Source organism: Sphaerodactylus townsendi, linkage group LG02, assembly GCF_021028975.2.
Source record: "Sphaerodactylus townsendi isolate TG3544 linkage group LG02, MPM_Stown_v2.3, whole genome shotgun sequence".
Taxonomy (NCBI): Eukaryota; Metazoa; Chordata; class Lepidosauria; order Squamata; family Sphaerodactylidae; genus Sphaerodactylus; species Sphaerodactylus townsendi.
The window spans coordinates 166944233-166962220 of record NC_059426.1 but is presented as its reverse complement, the minus strand read 5'-3'; the positions used below and the strand labels follow the sequence as shown (position 1 = coordinate 166962220).

General features: G+C 47.8%; 2 protein-coding genes across 2 annotated transcripts in view; both read left to right on the top strand.

Moving 5' to 3' along the window:
* LOC125426857 (SERTA domain-containing protein 2-like) overlaps positions 1–17988 on the top strand; it is a 751974-nt gene that overhangs the window by 92596 nt on the left and 641390 nt on the right. The gene's annotated exons all lie outside the window — the stretch shown is intronic.
* ADSS1 (adenylosuccinate synthase 1) overlaps positions 2700–17988 on the top strand; it is a 41278-nt gene continuing 25989 nt past the window's right edge. Inside the window, exon 1 of the mRNA XM_048485665.1 lies at positions 2700–2926. Within this exon, the coding sequence (XP_048341622.1) occupies positions 2735–2926 (192 nt within the window). The 5' untranslated portion in view covers positions 2700–2734. The remainder of the gene's footprint in view (positions 2927–17988) is intronic.

The following is a 17988-nucleotide window of genomic DNA, read 5'->3' as shown; positions in this document are numbered from 1 at the left end:
CTGATATTTAAATTATGTTTTAATGCATGTTTTAACCTTGTTGTGAACCGCCCTGAGCCCTCAGGGGGAGGGCGGTATATAAAATTAATAAATAATAATAAAAAAATTTATTTACATTGCTTTTGCACTATGTGTTATTTATAGATTGTATTGGGTATTGTTTCATGTACCGTATGTATTGTATATATTATATATTGACTACATGTAAGCCGCCCTGACGCCGGCCTTTGGCTGGGGTAGGGCGGGATAGAAATCCAATTAAAGTAAAGATATCATGATGATCATAGAACCCTCTGCAGCCCACTGGGTTTCTGCAGCCAGTGTTCAAGAGCTCCATGCAGATGACTCAATGGCAGATGACTCAGTTGAGAAAAAGAGAAGAGTTGTTGTTGTTTTTAATTCCGTTTCTCTATAGGAGTCTCAAAGTGGCTTACAATTGCTTTCCCTACCCCACAACAAACACCTTGTGAGATAACAAATAATTAACTGACAACCAATTTAATAACAACTTTTCTACTTTCAGAGAACCTTTGCATCTTTGAAGAGCCAGCGTGGCATAGTAATTAAGGGTGGTGGACTCTAATCTGATGAACCAAGTTTGATTCCCCTCTCCTCCACGTGAGCAACAGAATCTGGGAGACCCTTGCTGGAATCCTCACTCCGGCATGGAAGCTTGCAAAAGGGTCCAGTCGTAATCTCTCAGCTTAACCTACATCACAGGGCTGTAACGAGAATTAAATGGATGACAGGACAATGTTGTAACCCACTTTCACCCCCCATTGGGGAGAAAAGTGGAGTATAAATGAAATGGCATAGTGTGGCATAGTGTGAAATAGCAGGTTAATAGTAAGATCAAATGTCTTTCACTCCCCACTGTGCCACAAAGAGAAACACATTTTACTGTGACATGCCCCTGAATATGCCAGCCACAGATTAAGGGCAATGTGTTAGGAGCAAAAACTACCAGATCACATCCACACAGCCCAGGAAACCCACAACTTCCAGTTTATTTCAGCAGTGAAAGTCTTCAACAATACAGCCCAGAAAACCCACCAGAACCAATTCAATTATTTCGGTGCTGTGTGGTTTCCGGGCTGTATGGCCGTGTTCTAGCAGCATTCTCTCCTGACATTCCGCCTGCATCTGTGGCTGGCATCTTCAGAGGATCATTTATGTTATATGAGAGCCATGTTATATGTTATATGAGAGCCATCTTTAGACCCTCTCGACAATAAATTCAATTATTTATTTATTTCATTGATACTCCACTTTTCTCCCCAATGGGGAGTGAAAGTGGGTTACAACATTGTCCTCCATTTAATTCTCATCACAGCCTTGTGATGTAGGTTAAGCTGAGACATTACGACTAGACCGACGAGGAAAGCCTTTTTGCAAGCTTCCATGCCGGAGGGAGGATTCCAGCAAGGGTCTCCCAGATTCTAGTGCGGCCACCTTAGCTGCTGCACCACCATGGCTCTCATCTAACATAAATATGATACCATAGACACATGTTAAGACAACAGCGCAGGAAGCACAGGGTGAAATCCTAGAGTAAAATTCAGAAGTAACCAAGAAAACGACACAAAAACACACTAAATTGCTTAAGATGTTCAAAGAAGAAACTCAAGAGCTCCTAAAAAGAAATCCTGGTCAGGTGGTATTCCCAGGAGATGTCAGACTCCCGAACGTGGAAATAACAGAGACCGTGGAAAAGTCCAAAAGTCATTTGTTCCAGGTGAAGTGAAGAGTAACAATTCATAGCAACTAGGAGCTCAGATCCAGGACCTATATTCCTTAACACACACACCCCGTTTCGTCCCACACCAAACGTCCACTATAGTTTCTACAACAAATGCACTACAGGACATCAAAGAACCTGGGAACCTTTCACACTTCTTTGAGGATGGCGCCAGGAGATGGCCAGGAAGGGAAGGGGGAAACAGGAAAACATTTGCAAACCGCACACAGCAAAACATCAAGAGAGAAACAGGAAAACATATGCAGATCACACACAGCGAGACATCCAGGTACTGTCATGGTCTTGACAGGAGAATCCTATGTCACTCCTGGTTGGCACAATTAATTCCTTCATTATTCCACCTTCCCACGTCAGGATGGGTTCCTAGCGCCTCACAGTATTTATTTATTTATTTATTTCTTAAATTTATATACCGCCCGATCCCCGAAGGGTAGTAGTCAACTTTCCAGTAGCCAACTTTCCAACAATAAATTCATTTTACAAATTCCATATAGCTTATGTAGGAAGTATGACCAATCAGGGAAAGGGAACAAGTCAGAAGAAGATAAGAAAAGGTAGGGAAGTGGCACAGTGGGCACTGGAGCCTGGCAGGTCAAATCCCTTGCCATGCGTTCTACCCACTACACCACACCGCTATTCTGAGCCAGGAACCAACACCCCCCTCTCCCTTTGAGCGCCACCTCCAATACTAACGGGGCGCCTGACGGAAAGTCCTTCTCCCCAACATCGCCACGCCCCCTCGAGCCCGCCTCCAAACGTCACCAGACCCCTCCCCCTTTCAGCACTATCGGGCCGCCTCGTGAAATGTCCTCCTCGCTTTCATCGCCACGCCCCCTCCGTGTCCGCCTTCTGTTACGTCACCGCGTGGGCCGGCACTGATTGGCCGCGGGCTCCCTTAAAAGGCCGGGCGCGGGCGGGCGAAGGGCTGCCGGCTGTCACATTTGTCCGGCGCGAGGGGGAGAAGCAGAACCGGCCATGTCGGGCACCCGGGCGGCGACCGCCTCCAACGACCGCGCCCCTCACTCGGCCGCGGGGCTGAAGCGGCTGCGGAGCGACCCCGGCGGCAACCGGGTGACGGTGGTGCTGGGCGCGCAGTGGGGGGACGAAGGCAAAGGCAAGGTGGTGGACCTGCTGGCCACCGAGGCCGACCTCGTCTGCAGGTGCCAGGTGGGTGGGCTGCCAACGTCTCAGCCGCCTCCTGCTCCTCTGCCTTCTGAAGGGCGGCTCCTTCGTCCTCATCGGGTAGCGGAGGCGCTGCGGGGCTTGGAAAGAGCTCCTTGTCCAGGGGCTGCGGAAAGCAGAGCGACAAGGGCTGGCTGGGAAGTTGGCAACCTTTTTCCTCTACAGGCTCGTTAATCTGCTTTTTTTGCCTCCCGGTCCTCATTTCTTGCATCTGATGGAGCGGCTTTTACGAAGCTGATGCTGGAATAGCATTTGTTAGCTTTTTCCAATGACTCCTGTTTCATTTTGCTGCTGCAAACCTAGCTGCTGCCAGGAATAAATCCCTTTTCCCATCACCGCTTCCCCTTTCTTTTCTCCCAACCCGCCCTGATATTGGCCCCTTCCGCACATGCAGAGTAAAATCACTTTCAATCCACTTTCACAATGGTTTGCAAGTGGATATTGCTATCTCACATAGTAAAATCCAGCTGCAAAGTTCATTGAAAGTGGATGGAAACTGCATTATTCTGCATGTGCGGAAGGGGCCATTGTCTTCCTTCTGTACTATGCTCTCACCTCCTCTTTCCCCCATATGTTTGTCTGCTTTGATACCAATAAAGGCTTATTGTATGTACGTCTGCCATTTCCCACGTAGTGTGTGTGTGTTTCCTCTCATTTTGTGTTACAGCTTTAAATGTTGAGACCATGCCAAGGGCTTTTAGGATGATGTACATTGATGCTCACAACGACCCTGTGAGGTAGGTCAGGCTGAACTGGATTGCCCAGTTGATGTGGGAGAGAAGTGACCTATCTCTTTAACAAAAGTTCAGTGATTAGAAAAGAGCGGTTGAACCTTTCTGAGAGGAATGTGGATGAATGACTTCCGTGATAATTTCTGCAGATCAAATAAGAGGGACCGTTGTCGAAGTTGGCAGCTGTAGTTAGAGTTACTGGGGTGATCAATCACTCTCTGAGTTTCATTATATTATGGGGATTTCAACCCTGATCCTCTGTCTCTTTATTGTTTCCCACCTACCCCAGTCTGTTATTTTTCTGTTTATTTAGAAGAATTTTGTATTCCTTCTCCACACACTAGCTCAAGGCAACTACAATCACTTTGCCCAGTTTTATTTGCTTTTTCTCTTTAATTCCCCCCTATATTTCCCTTTCCCTTCTTTGCTCCTTCGCCTTACCTCTAACATTTTCCATTCTCTCCTTTGTGCCTGTTCCTCTCTTAAGTAGCTGCTGCTTGCCGTGGGGGCTGTTCCTTGGGGAGAGGTGAGAGAGAGAAAAAAAGCCCCAAGCTAAAAATACAAATAGCTGACCCATGGTGATAAGTGACACGAGATCTCGTGGTCCAAACTAGAGTGTGCTTTAGCCAGGAGAGGTTGGACATTGGCTCAGCTACGTGTGGGGAGAGATTCCCTGCTCCGGTGTAGGATAACAGCCTCTTGAAAGAAAGGTTGATGAAGGTGACCAGGGAAATAAAACAGGGTTTTCTTTGGGCTCAACTTCCAAGGGAGGAACCCTTATTGTTGGGCAGGGACGCCATGAGCAGCCTCCACCAGTTCAAAAGGGGGGTTTACAATGGGGAGGGGGCAGTGGCGGGATCCAAAAATTTTAGTAACAGGTTCCCTCACCAGCCCCCCTTAGCAAAGGGAGCAGAGGCATACCTAGGCAAACCTGAGCCCTGGGCAAAACCTGAGTTGGATGCCCCCCCCCCCCCATGGGCAGCCACCTCACCACGACCCCCCAAAATTTTTTTGCGCCAGGTCATTTCTAAATCATCATCACATTATAGAAAATGCCAACTCACAAATCTGAACACAGCAATGGTGAAACACACAGGTTCTTTGATAGAGACTGGTGAGATAAAAGGTACGAAAGGCTGAGAATCAATGAATTGCAGTACCTGAAAGGGATTAACCCAGTTCAGGGAGTTACATTATTAGTCGCAATTGCTATATGGAACCTTCACGTTCAAAGGCAGTCTGCCTCTCGGGGAGGCGAGGGCGTGGAGACGGAAAAGCGGACCCAATTAGTAACCCCCTCTCGGCACACACAAATAATTAGTAACCCACTCTAAGGAACTGGTGAGAGCCTGCTGGATCCCACCTCTGGGAGGGTGGGGGGCTCTGACATCTAGGATGCTCCCCTCATGATTTCTACCCTGCATTTTGCCAATTCCCAACCGCTAATGTAGTATTTGAAACTTCTTGTGTTGTATGTAAACTGCCTTGGCTATGGTTATACAAAGGCAGGATAGAAATTCTTTAAATAGGTCCATATGTTTCACTGTTCACCTGACTTTAAAAAGTGCAATAGATTTTGGCTTTGTGGGTTTTCAGGGTTTGTGGCCATAGGCTGGCAGTTTTAGCTCCCAACGTTTTGCTCGAATCTATGGCTGGCATCTTCCGGCCGTAGATTTTGGCAAAGCGTTAGGAGCTAAAACCACCAGATCATGGCCACGCTGCCTGAAAAACCCACGACGTTCAGTTAGTTCCAGCCACGAAAGCCTTCAGCAATACATTGCAGGAAATTTTAATTATAAAATGTTTTGAGAGACAGTCTGCCTGCAAAATGGGGAATGAGTTCATCAAATAAACTCTGGCCAAGCAAATCTAAGTTGATGATGAAGAACGGGTAGAAAATCTGAGTAACCAGTTGCTTACAAACCTCCAGACAAGCAAAGTAATAAAAATTCCTTTATGTAAGTGGGCAGCAGGAAACCAGGCCGGGAAGTGGCCGGCTGGGCTTTTAGTCCACAGAGTGGCAGAGTTACCAAAGATGGAAAAAGAATTCATTCAAGTTTATAGCTGTCTTTCTTTAAAAACGTTCCTTACCAGAGGTGTATTGTAGCCAGTTATCTTTAAAAATGGATCCAGGGTACAGTGTGATATTTGCTTTTCAAATGGCTTGGCACCACCTCTAGTCGTGAAAGCTAACCAATCTACATTATCTTTCTCTCATTTCTGCTATCAATACCAAATGTAACCGATCTTCTAAATGTAGATCAGACCAGAAAGGCAGGGATATTTCTGCAGGTTTTCTTGAAAGGTAAGAAGCTACAGTGTTCCATTGTGTATGTCCTCGTTCCCCCCTCCCGTAATGGCAAATCCTGCCTCTCCGCCAGTTTGCATGGGAAAGGATCAAACCCACGTGTTCTCAGCACTCTGGTCCCCAATTCATAATGCTGGAGGACAGAGGCGTATTGGGGTAAAATGGCGGCCAGAGACAAATTGTCTCCGGGTGCCCCCCTCACTGTGCCTGGGGGTGGGGCAAAGTGGGGTTCTTCCCCGCACTCCCAGCCAGCAGCTGGCAGTTCCTTCTGCCCTCCTGTCTGGGGAGAGCAGAAACGACTGCCGTCCCCCATCCTCCAAGAGCTGCTTTATAAGTACTAAAGCCAAAGGGGCAGGGCTCAGGGGTTGGGGCCACACCCCCACCCCTGGTGGCATGGCCATGCCTCCCCAAGCCCCACCCCTAGGAGCTAGGAGGTGAGGCTGAGGTGGTGGTGTCCTAGGGCGCCCTTGATGACTTCCTGCTGCCTTGCCATCTTCCTGGTCACATGGGGGGGCAATTTTGTGCCCCCTATTTGACCAGATTAGTGGTGCCCGGGGACAGAGGGTACCCCTTGTCCCTAGGTAAATACGCCACTGCTGGAGGAGCAGTGGTGGAATAGCTTCTGATTTCAACATTTAGAATCCATGAGAGATCCTGTCTTAAATCTCCTGCCGTGTCATCTAGTTTGACCCTTGGAAGGGTGAGGTTCACTTTTAAAAGGATCTTGGACAGCAGATGTTAAGAAATCTTTGCCTGGGGCTTTGGGGGGGGGCACTTCTGCGTAGAGAACATAGCTGGCCCAGCGTCCTGAATATAATACGATTCAGTCAATAACATTTGGTGGAGATGGCTTTATTTTGTTGAAATATTCACAACCACCAATTCTGGCTGTGCCCAATCCTGTGGAATTCTGGCTGCATTCCAGGGATGTAGAATCCTAGTGTCAAACTAAATAATCAACAGCAGAGAAGTGCCTCACTCTCCTGAAAGGTAGGATTTTATTTTGCCATCAAGTTGCACCCTACTTAGGGTAACCCGGTAGGATTTTTAAGGAAAGAGACTATTTGAGGTGGTTTGCCATTTCATGCCTCTGTATGCAGACCCTGGACTTCCGTGGTAGTTTCCCATCAAATACTGACCAGTCTTTTTTAGAAGCTCTGATATAAAGTGTGTAAATAAATATGGGCTAACCTTGGTTGTCATCACAATTAGAAGTTAACTTCTGTCTCTCGCCTAAGTAACCTTTGTACTTCCCGTGAGAATTACCAAGTGACACTTACAATAAAACTCCCACCTGCAATACTATACTGTCAACCACACCTTTGCATAGCAAGTTCCACCCAAACCGTACTGATTGGTTCCCCACCTGGGAACATGACAATTTATACCCCACTAAAACATTCCCTTCTCACTGGACACAGTGTGTAACAGACTTCCCTCTGTGATACACCTCTGAAGATGCCAGCCACAGATGCAGGCGAAACGTTAGGAACAAGATCCACCAGACCACGGCCACACAGCCTGGAAAACCCACCATAATCACTTACAATAATTGACTGTTGAAAATAAGACGGGCCACAATGAAATTTCTAAGCATCCAGGGGTGTTGGACTAGATGGACCATCAATTGGATCCAGCAGTGCTCTTCTTATGTTCTAGAGCAGGAATGTCCAACTGACCCTCCAGATGTCCATGGACTACAATTCCCATCAGCCCCTGCTAACACTGATGGGAATCATAGTTCATTATCATCTGGAGGGTTCGAGTTGGACACTCATGCTCTAGAGTGGGAATCCCCCACCTTTTTGAGCCTGCAAGCACATCTGAAGAAGAGTTGGATTTATATCCCCCGCTTCCTCTTCTGTAAGGAGACTCAAAGGGGCTTACAATCTCCTTTTGCTTCCCCCCCCCCCACAACAAACACCCTGTGAGGTGGGTGGGGCTGAGAGAGCTCAGAAGAACTGTGACTAGCCCAAGGTCACCCAGCTGGCATGTGCTGGAGTGCACAGGCTAATCTGAATTCCCCAGATAAGCCTCCACAGCTCAAGCGGCAGAGTAGGGAATCAACCCGGTTCCTGCAGATCAGAGTACCCCTGGTCTTAACCACTACGCCACTGCTGCTCCTGGAATTCTGAGACAGCATTGTGGGCGCAGTGACAAAATGACTGCCACAGGAGGTAGAGCCAGCTGCAAAATGATTGTCATCGTTTAACTTCAGTAACATCCTGCTGATCCTTGTGTTGTGCTAACAGCCACTGCCAACGGAACATGTTAAAAAAATCTGCACAGCCAATCAGAAGCCTTCTTAGAGAAAAACCCTACTTCCTAAAAATAGCAAGCACCCAGAAAAATGTTACTGGGGCTATGGCACTCATGGGCACCACTATTTTTGTATTTATTGGTTTTGTTTCTCTTAAACAGGGGTCTTCAAACTATGGCCCTCCAGATGTTCATGGACTACAATTCACATCAGCCCTGCCACTTGGCCATGCTGGCAGGGGCTGATGGGAATTGTAGTCCATGAACATCTGGAGGGCCATAGTTTGAAGACCCCTGCTCTTAAGTGATGTGGTTTCCAGTCTGAATTTCTGCTTGGAACAGGGCTAGGTGTATCCTGGAAATTCTTACTCAAGCTTGTGGATCAACTCATCTAACAGGGACTGAATTAAAAAAAAAATCCGGTCCTAATAAATTAGCATAAACATCTTAAGCTAGCAGCTTAAAGTGGTTTTGATACCCTCTTTCCCGTGCCTGGTTCAGAACTGCCTTGTAATGTTTCCAGAAGTTTTTGGAGCTCTGGGCTTGTTAAATGTTTTCTGAGAGAGACAGAGGAAAACGATGAGCAGTTACACTGGAGAGCTGTTCTATGTATTCTGCCTGTCTGAATATGGTGCACAGGTTATATTGTTAACAGGACACTCTCAGTGAATCTTGAAAAATGCAGAGGGGCAGCAAGCAGAATCTAGCTAGGATTTAGCCTCAAGCTGGAAAGACTGCTGACCTGGGTGAGCGATTACCTTTGGCTGTGAAGATTCTTGAAAGCGGATGCATATTTTAAAAATTCTCAGTTTTTCATTAATGAGGTCCATGTATGCCAGTAAATAGTATTGTGAAATCAGAGACACTTAATGATCAAGTTGTTAGTGTGCATGGGACTGCAGCTCTAATAATTCCTGTTGTGTCCATATAATAATTATTCCTGTAATCATTCCTATTATGTTCACATATTAATAGAAACGGAGCTTCTTTATACTCCTGTGGATCTGGTGATGGCAGGCTTGGCTTTCTGTTGAGATCAGCTTCAGCCATTTTTGTAGAGTTCTTTATGAGAGCAGGGGTGACCAACCTATGATGCTCCAGATGTTCATGGACTACAATTCCCATCAGCCCCTGCCAGCGTGGCCTGGGAATTATGGTCCATGAACATCTGGAACACCATAGGTTGGCCACCCCGGGTTAGAGTGTTGGACTAGGATTTGAAAGAGCCAAATTTGAATTCCCATTCTGTGCTGGAAGGTTGACGTAACCTACCTTGCAGGGTTAATGTGAGGATAAAGTGGAGGAGAGGTGAAAGATTTAAACTGCTTTGGATTCCCCTTGAGGAGAAAGGTGAGGATAGAAATGAAGAAGAAGAAGAGTTTGGATTTATATCCCCCTTTCTCTCCTGTAGGAGACTCAAAGGGGGCTTACAATCTCCTTGCCCTTCCCCACTCACAACAAACACCCTGTGAGGTAGGTGGGGCTGAGAGATCTCCGAGAAGCTGTGACTAGCCCAAGGTCACCTAGCTGGCGTGTGTGGGAGTGTACAGGCTAATCTGAATTCCCCAGATAAGCCTCCACAGCTCAGGCGGCAGAGGGGGGAATCAAACCCGGTTCCTCCAGATTCGATACATGAGCTCTTAACCTCCTACGCCACTGCTGTAACACGGTGAAACCACTTATAAGCTTGCCATGAGCTCCTTTAACCACTGGTTGACCTCGGATGGTTACTGAGGGCAACATTTTGTAACACAGTTGTGTTCATAGTTTGAATTCAGACTTTGCTTGAAACTAGAATCACAGAGTTGGAAGAGACCAAAAGGCCATCCAGTCCAACCCCCTGCCATGCAGGAACACACAGTCAAAGCACTCCTGGCATATGATCATCCAGCCTCTGTTTAAAAACCTCCAAAGATGGAGACTCCACCACTCTCTGGGGCAGTGAATTCTACTGTCGAACAGCCCTTACTGTCAGGAAGTTCTTCCTAATGTTTAGGTGGAATCTCTTTTCCTGTACCTTGAATCCATTACTTTGTGTCCTAGCTTCTGAGGGAGCAGAAAACAAGCTTGCTCCATGTTCGACATGACGTCCCTTCAGATATTTAAACATAGCTATCATGTCCCCCCTTTGCTTTTCCAGACTAAACATCCCCAACTCCCTCAGTCTCTCTTCATAGGGCATGGATTCCAGACCTTTTACCATTTTGGTTGCCCGTCTCTGGACACATTCCAGCTTGTCAATATCCTTAAATTGCAGTGCCCAGAACTGAACACAGCACTGTAGGTGAAGTCAGACTGTGATGGAATAGTACTGTAAAACTTAGCAAAGTCACATATGACTGTGAAAAGCATCTTTGCCTTTTGATCTCCTGGAGGGAGGACAGGAAACTATGCAGAGGTGCCAGGATGAAACTTCAAAGGCCTAAATTACCTCATGGCCTGAACAGAGTATTCCTGAGAAGGGGAAAACAAAGGTTTTTGAATTCCATCTTGAGACGTGGTAAGAGAAGCATCTCTGGGCCATGGGTTCCCGGAATGGGGACAAAGAACCAAAAGGGATGTAACCAGCTGAGCAATCTCTAAACGCATTTATGTTTTATTTCTTTGTTTTGAATTTTTACAATAAATCCGCTGGTCTGGAGTCATTAGGAAGGAAAAGGACCCGAGACGGAGGTGGGATAAGAAGAAGAGGGGGTTTTTTTGGATTTATATTCCCCCCTTTCTCTCCTGCAGGAGACTCAAAGGGGCTTACAATCTCCTTGCCCTTCCCCACTCACAACAAACACCCTGTGAGGTAGGTGGGGCTGAGAGAGCTCTGAGAAGCTGTGACTAGCCCAAGGTCACCCAGCTGGCATGTGTGGGAGTGTACAGGCTAATCTGAATTCCCCAGATAAGCCTCCACAGTTCAGGCGGCAGAGCTGGGAATCAAACCCGGTTCCTCCAGATTAGATACACGAGCTCTTAACCTCCTACGCCACTGCTGCTCCTGAGTGGCTCTCCCAAGCTTAATCTCAGCTTCAGTCGTCATACAGACCAATGCAAAGTAGAGAGGTACAATTACTTCCCACGATGTAGACACTATACTCTTATTGATGCATCCCAGAATTGCACCTGAGGAGCTGGCTCTTTTTGGAATCTGTTGCGGGATTAGCGGTGTGCTGTCTGCTTATGAATGAACGCCCCTCTGCTTGCCTATCTGTAAATAACTCGAAGACTTTGGTGTGGTTTAGAGGTGTTGACAAACTCGTCTGGTTGCTGTCCTTTATGCTTTGCTCGGTGCTAAAGCACTTTTGTAGCAAAATAAATGTGTTGCTGCATTTGAATCCCTGTTCTCTTCCCTCTAAGCCATAGTTTAATTCCGACTTGGAAGAATGAGCTATTGTTGGGTTTGGAAATAACAAAAAAAACCCCTGTGGTTTGCTGTGAAAACATTTCATTATCACGCTGTGGATGCATGTGTCGATGGGGGGAAGGTCGCAAGTGAACCTGAATGCTCCCAGCTCATTCATGAAGCAATAAACCATGATTTGTTGTTGTGCTTTAGCCCTGTCATAACAAGTCGTCAATATTCTTTCTTATCCAAAGGAAACGAAGGACAGCAAAAATCTCGCCCCATAGAAGTGGGAAACGTGTACCGTTAGCAACTTTTAGGAGGTAGTTAATGCATTCCTCTGAGTGGGAGGAACTTAAAACTCCCAATGAACTTCAGTTGACCGTGTACTGATTTTTCCTGTTGTGCTGTTATGGATTAAGTTGGGTTTTTTAAATTATATTTGATTTTTCTGTCTTAAATCTATTTTTAACAGCCAAATTCACATCCCAAAGCAGCCAGGGATGGTGCTGCTAGCACACCACCTCCAGAGGGCTTTCTGGTGACATTAAGAGGCAGAAAATCCTGCCTCCCGAAAGCCTTCCATAGGGCTAAATGGGCTTAGAAGAAGGAGAAGAAGAGTTTGGATTTATATCCCCCTTTCTCTCCTGCAGGAGACTCAAAGGGGCTGACAATCTCCTTGCCCTTCCCCCCTCACAACAAACACCCTGTGAGGTGGGTGGGGCTGAGAGAGCTCTGAGAAGCTGTGACTAGCCCAAGGTCACCCAGCTGGCGTGTGTGGGAGTGTACAGGCTATCCTCCAGATAGCCTTCCATAGGGCTAAATGGGCTAAGAAGAAGAAGAAGAGTTGGATTTATATCCCCCCTTTCTCTCCTGTAAGGAGACTCAAAAAACTCCTTTTCCTTTCCCCCTCACAACAAACACCCTGTGAGGTGGGTGGGGCTGAGAGAGCTCAGAAGAACTGTGACTAGCCCAAGGTCACCCAGCTGGCATGTGTTGGAGTACACAGGCTAATCTGAATTCCCCAGATAAGCCTCTACAGCTCAAGCGGCAGAGCGGGGAATCAAACCCGGTTCCTCCAGATTAGAGCACACCTGCTTTTAACCACTACGCCACTGCTGCTCCGGAAGGTCTGAGTTCTGGGCTGCAGTGTACCTGCCTGTAAAGCCAGGGTGGAAGCCGATAGCTTCAGTCCCCACCCACCACGCCAGGGCCTGATTGGATGCCAGTGCAGCTTTGCGGGCCCTGACTTCCTGGTTTTGCTGCTGCAAGGCACTGGCTGCTGGTGCCTTTGCCCCCTCCGCTGTTGAGGCTGCCCCCTTGTGCTGACGGAGGGATCAAACGAGTTGGCGCAGGCCCGGACCACCTCCACTACTTGATTTGTTCTCCCCATAGGATTGTGCTGTAAATTACCTCAAGCAAACTGTGGCGGAATGTAAATAAATCTAGGGTAGTAATAAACAATCCACTTAAGCAGTGGAGCAGCCGTGGCGTAGTGGCTAAGAGCAGTGGCTAAGAGCAGGTGCACTCTGATCTGGAGGAACCGGGTTTGATTCCCAGCTCTGCCGCCTGAGCTGTGGAGGCTTATCTGGGGAATTCAGATTAGCCTGTGCACTCCCACACACGCCAGCTGGGTGACCTTGGGCTAGTCACAGCTTCTCGGAGCTCTCTCAGCCCCACCTACCTCACAGGGTGTTTGTTGTGAGGGGGGAAGGGCAAGGACATTGTAAGCCCCTTTGAGTCTCCTACAGGAGAGAAAGGGGGGATATAAATCCAAACTCTTCTTCTTCTTAATAAAAGGGGGACACACGCCAGGCAAATGTGCACCTCAGGAATATTCCTGAGGTGGAAAAGACCCATTCCTTTTGTATGAACCCTTCCAAACCAGATTTACATGTCAACTGATACTGAGTCGGAGGGCACTGCTTCGGTACTTTCTTGCATCTGAAGAAAGAGTCTGGCTTCATATCAGCGGATGATTTAAAACTTCACAGTGACGTTGCTATTTTAAACCCAGGCTTCTCCTGTGGGCGCTGAAGAAAAAAAAATCACTCCAGGATCACCAGTATTATAAATACTGTATGAGAAGGTCAAGTTTAAAGTTACCGAAGCTCTGGAAGAAAACAAGTCTGGCTTCCAGCGCTCTGAGGAAAAATCTAAGCTTACCGACCCCGCGTGACAATCAGAAGCAGACAATTGAAAACTTAAGTCCAAAGAGGCCCTTGGGTTGCCCTTTTCGCGGCCTCTTTTTTCTGATATGAGTAGACAACTGGGTAAAGATCGCACTCTTGGATAACGGTCGCTTCCCTTGGGAGATCTTGCTGTAATTCAGTGGAAGGGAACCAAGACTCTCTTACTGGCAATTCTAAAAGTGCTGTACTGTCGAAGGCTTTCATGGCTGGAATCACTGGGGCGTTGTGTGGTTTCCGGACGGTATGGCCGTGTTCTAGTAGCATTTTCTCCTGGCGTTTCGCCTGCATCTGTGGCTGGCATCTTCAGAGGATCAGATGCCATTCAGAAGATGTCAGACACAGACGCAGGCGAAACGTCAGGAGAAAATGCTACTAGAACAAGGCCACACAGCCCGGAAAACCCTCCAGAACCAGGCTTTCACGGCCGGAATCACTGGGGTGTTGTGTGGTTTCGAGGGGCCCGTGGCCGCACGGTATTCTTAGTAGAAGCATTTTTCTCTCGGCGTTTCGCCTGCATCTGTGGCTGGCATCTTCAGAGGAACAGATGCCATTCAAGAAGTCTGAACACGAGCGCCTTGAAGCGTCAGGAAAATGCTGCTGGGGCAGGCCACACAGCCCGGAAAACCCTCCAGGGCAGGCTTTCCGGCGGAATCGCACAGGGTGTTGTAAAGCTGGTTTCGGGCGTGTGGCGTAATTCTGGCGCTGGCATTTTCTGCGTTCGCCATAAACTGGCATCTTCGAAAGTTTCGAATCGCCGTTCCAGAGATGCTTGAGACACAGACGAGCGGAAGCGGAAACCACACAACACCTCTAAAAATGCTGTAAGGTTGATAGGTTTTGTGGAAGATGATCATATGCGGGTGAAAACAGGGAAGAAGCGTTTGGAAATAATCAACCATTTGATGTCCAACAAATGCAGCTCTGGCTCTTGAAAGCTTATCCCCTAGGAAAACTTGCACACGTGATCTTTCAAGTACTCAGTCCAGTTGGTCTTCTAGGTGGACGTGGGTAATCAAAGGGACATTGTGAGCCAGCATAGTTTACAGATATGGAATCGCCTCAGGCTGAGTCAGACCTTCAGTCCAGCAAAGTTAGTATCGCCTCCTCTGACCGGCAGCTGTTTTCTAGGATGTCAACTAAAGATCTTTCGCATCTGGAAAAGGGGAGGTTGAGGGGAACACGAATGCTCTCTTGTAAGTATTTGAAAAGCTGTCGCTTAGAGGAAGGCTGGGAGCTGCTCCCATTGTAATCAGAGAACAGGTCTTACAATAATGGGTACAAATTGCAGGTAGAAAGGTACCGGCTGGACATTAGGAATCCTTTTTTTTTACATAAGAGTAGTGAAGAAGAAGATTTTGGATTTGTACCCCACCTTTCTGTCCTGTAAGGAGACTCAAGGTGACTTACATAAGCTCCTTTCCCCTCCTCTCCCCACAACAGACACCTGGTGAGGTAGGTGGGGCTGAGGGAGTTCTGAGAGAACTGTGAGTAGCCCAAGGTCACCCAGCAGGAATGTAGGAGTACGGAAACACATCTGGTTCACCAGATAAGCCTCCGCCACTCATGTGGAGTGGGGACTCAAGCCCAGTTCTCCAGATTAGAATCCTTCTCTTAACCACTATACTACGCTGGCTCTCATAGTTCAGGAATCGGCTGCCTAGGGCGTGGTGAGCTCCCCCTCACTGTCAGTTTTCAAGCAGCGGCTGGACAGACACTTGGCAGGGAAACTCTAGGCCAGGGGGCTGGATCTGGCCCCTTGAGAGGGCTTGTCAGGCCCGTGAGCCAGCTGAGGCAACCCCCACTCTTGCTCCGATCGTGGGCTTGGTAAGTCCTTTCAAGCTGAGGCAGCCACCACTCCAGTGCCAATCTGGGCTGGGGAGTTTGTGGTGGGTTCTCAGCCAAGACAGCCATGAACACATACACACTGGACTCCCGGCCTGACCAAGTCACATTTATGTTCTATCCGGCCCTGAGAAGAAGAAGAAGAAGAAGAAGAAGAGGAAGAGGAGGAGGAGGAGGAGGAGGAGTTTGGATTTATATCCCCCCTTTCTCTCCTGCAGGAGACTCAAAGGGGCTGACAATCTCCTTGCCCTTCCCCCCTCACAACAAACACCCTGTAAGGTGGGTGGGGCTGAGAGAGCTCTGAGAAGCTGTGACTAGCCCAAGGTCACCCAGCTGGCATGTGTGGGAGTGTACAGGATAAACTGAATTCCTCAGATAAGCTTCCACAGCTCAAGCGGCAGAGCGGGGAATCAAACTCGGTTCCTCCAGATCAGAGTGCACCTGCTCTTAGCCACTACGCCACTGCTGCTCCAGGCTGGTAACAAATTATTTCAACACTCCTGCTCCAGGCTGGTCCTGCATTGAGCAGGGGCTGAGGCTACATGGCTACGTGGCCCCTTCCAACTCTGTGAATCTATCACCACCTGTGTGATCCTTCTTTAAAAATCCAGGGATCAATCCGGAGATCTTGTGCATGTAAAGCAGGTGCTCTCCCCCCAAGGCACAGCCCCTCCACCCTATACAGCACAACAACAATCTGTGGAAAATTACTAGCATGGCATAGCCTGGGCCTCTGAGACTTGTTGCTTCCTCTGTTACAGTGATTAAAACAAATATCTTGTTACATCTGTGGTGTAGGTCCCATCTTTCCCCTGCAGTGGAAGAACATGGCTTTGGCATTATTGTCTGGGCTGATTTACTACCTGCACGCAAGGACTGTTTAACCTTTCGACAAAAGCGTCTGCTCCAGGAAAGAAGTTTGCGCCGAGGATGTTTGGCGTGCTGCTTTTAACGGTGCAAACACGTGCCGGCTTCTCCCGGTCACATACACACGACAAAGGCGGCTCGCTTAGAAACTGAGAGGATACCTTCAGCGAGGACCCAGGGGTGTTTTGGAAATAAACACAGTTTGAAGGCGGAGAGCCGGAAGGGCAAGGGTTGCATTCCTTTAGGTGCAGCGGTGACCGCGTAAGACCGGTTAAGCGGATGAGACCAGTGAACGTTCCCAGCCAGGCACTGAAAACAGAGAGCAGGTATTGATGCAGTAATCAGAGCGAGTGATTAAAATGTGGAATTCACTGGCAGAGGTTGCAGGGCCGGGCAGTTGCAGAAGTGGATTAGGCAGATTCAGAGAGGAGAGGTCTAGCAACGACTTATGAGGAAGGAGCATCTTCCTTATGAGGAGAGGCTGCAGCGTTTAGGACTCTTTAGTTTGGAGAGGAGACAGCTGAGGGGGGATATGATTGAAGTCTATACCGCGCTGGGTAGAAAACAAGCGACAGAGAGAATTTTTTCTCTCTTTCTCACAATACTAGAACCAGGGGGCATCCATTGAAAATGCTGGGGGGAAGAATTAGCACTAATACAAGGAAACACTTCTTCACACAACGCGTAGATTTCAGTTTGGAATGCTGCTGCCGAGGGCAAGATGTTGATCACCAACTAACCGGATGATAGCTTCAAAAAGGGCTTCTACCGTGATTTCATGGAGGAGAAGTCGCATCTATGGCCACGAATCTTGGATCCTCCTTGGATCTCAGGATTGCAAATGCCTTTAACAGACTTCAGGTGCTCTGGAGCATGCTGTCGCAGAAGGCCATTGCTTTCATATCCTGCATGTGAGCTCCCAAAGGCACCTGGTGGGCCACTGGCGACAGTAGTGAATGCCAATTCAGATGGATTCTGGTCCGGATCCAGCAGGCTAGTTCTGGCGTTCAAGGACTCTTGGCCCGGCACTTCTGGGAAGATCCATCTACAGCACCAGGAATCAAACCTTGTTCTTCAGATTAGTGTCCACTGCTCTTAATTACTACGCCATGCTGGAGTCAGACAGTGACTTTTCCACCTGCTTGTACAGGGATTGACAGTGTAGTGCTAAGCAAAATTATTGCCTTGTAAACCTGTTGACTTTAACTGACACGGAAAGGTATCTCTCTGCTTGGGATGGCACTGTTAAATATTTAACCAAGCCACTGATTATTGGCTGATGTTTGTAGGTCCTGGAGAACGACCAGCGTAGTTTACTAGTAAAATGTTCGTGTGCTGTTATGCTGCACAGCTATGTAGCGAAAACCAGGGGGGACAATGGAAGTTAAGTAGGGAAGGGAAATAATACAGGTAAATTCTGGGCATACCATATTTACAATCCTGAATATAATATAACACTCTTAAAAATGTTACATGTATGCAAACGTACAAATTACTTGATTTTACTGGAGCTTGAA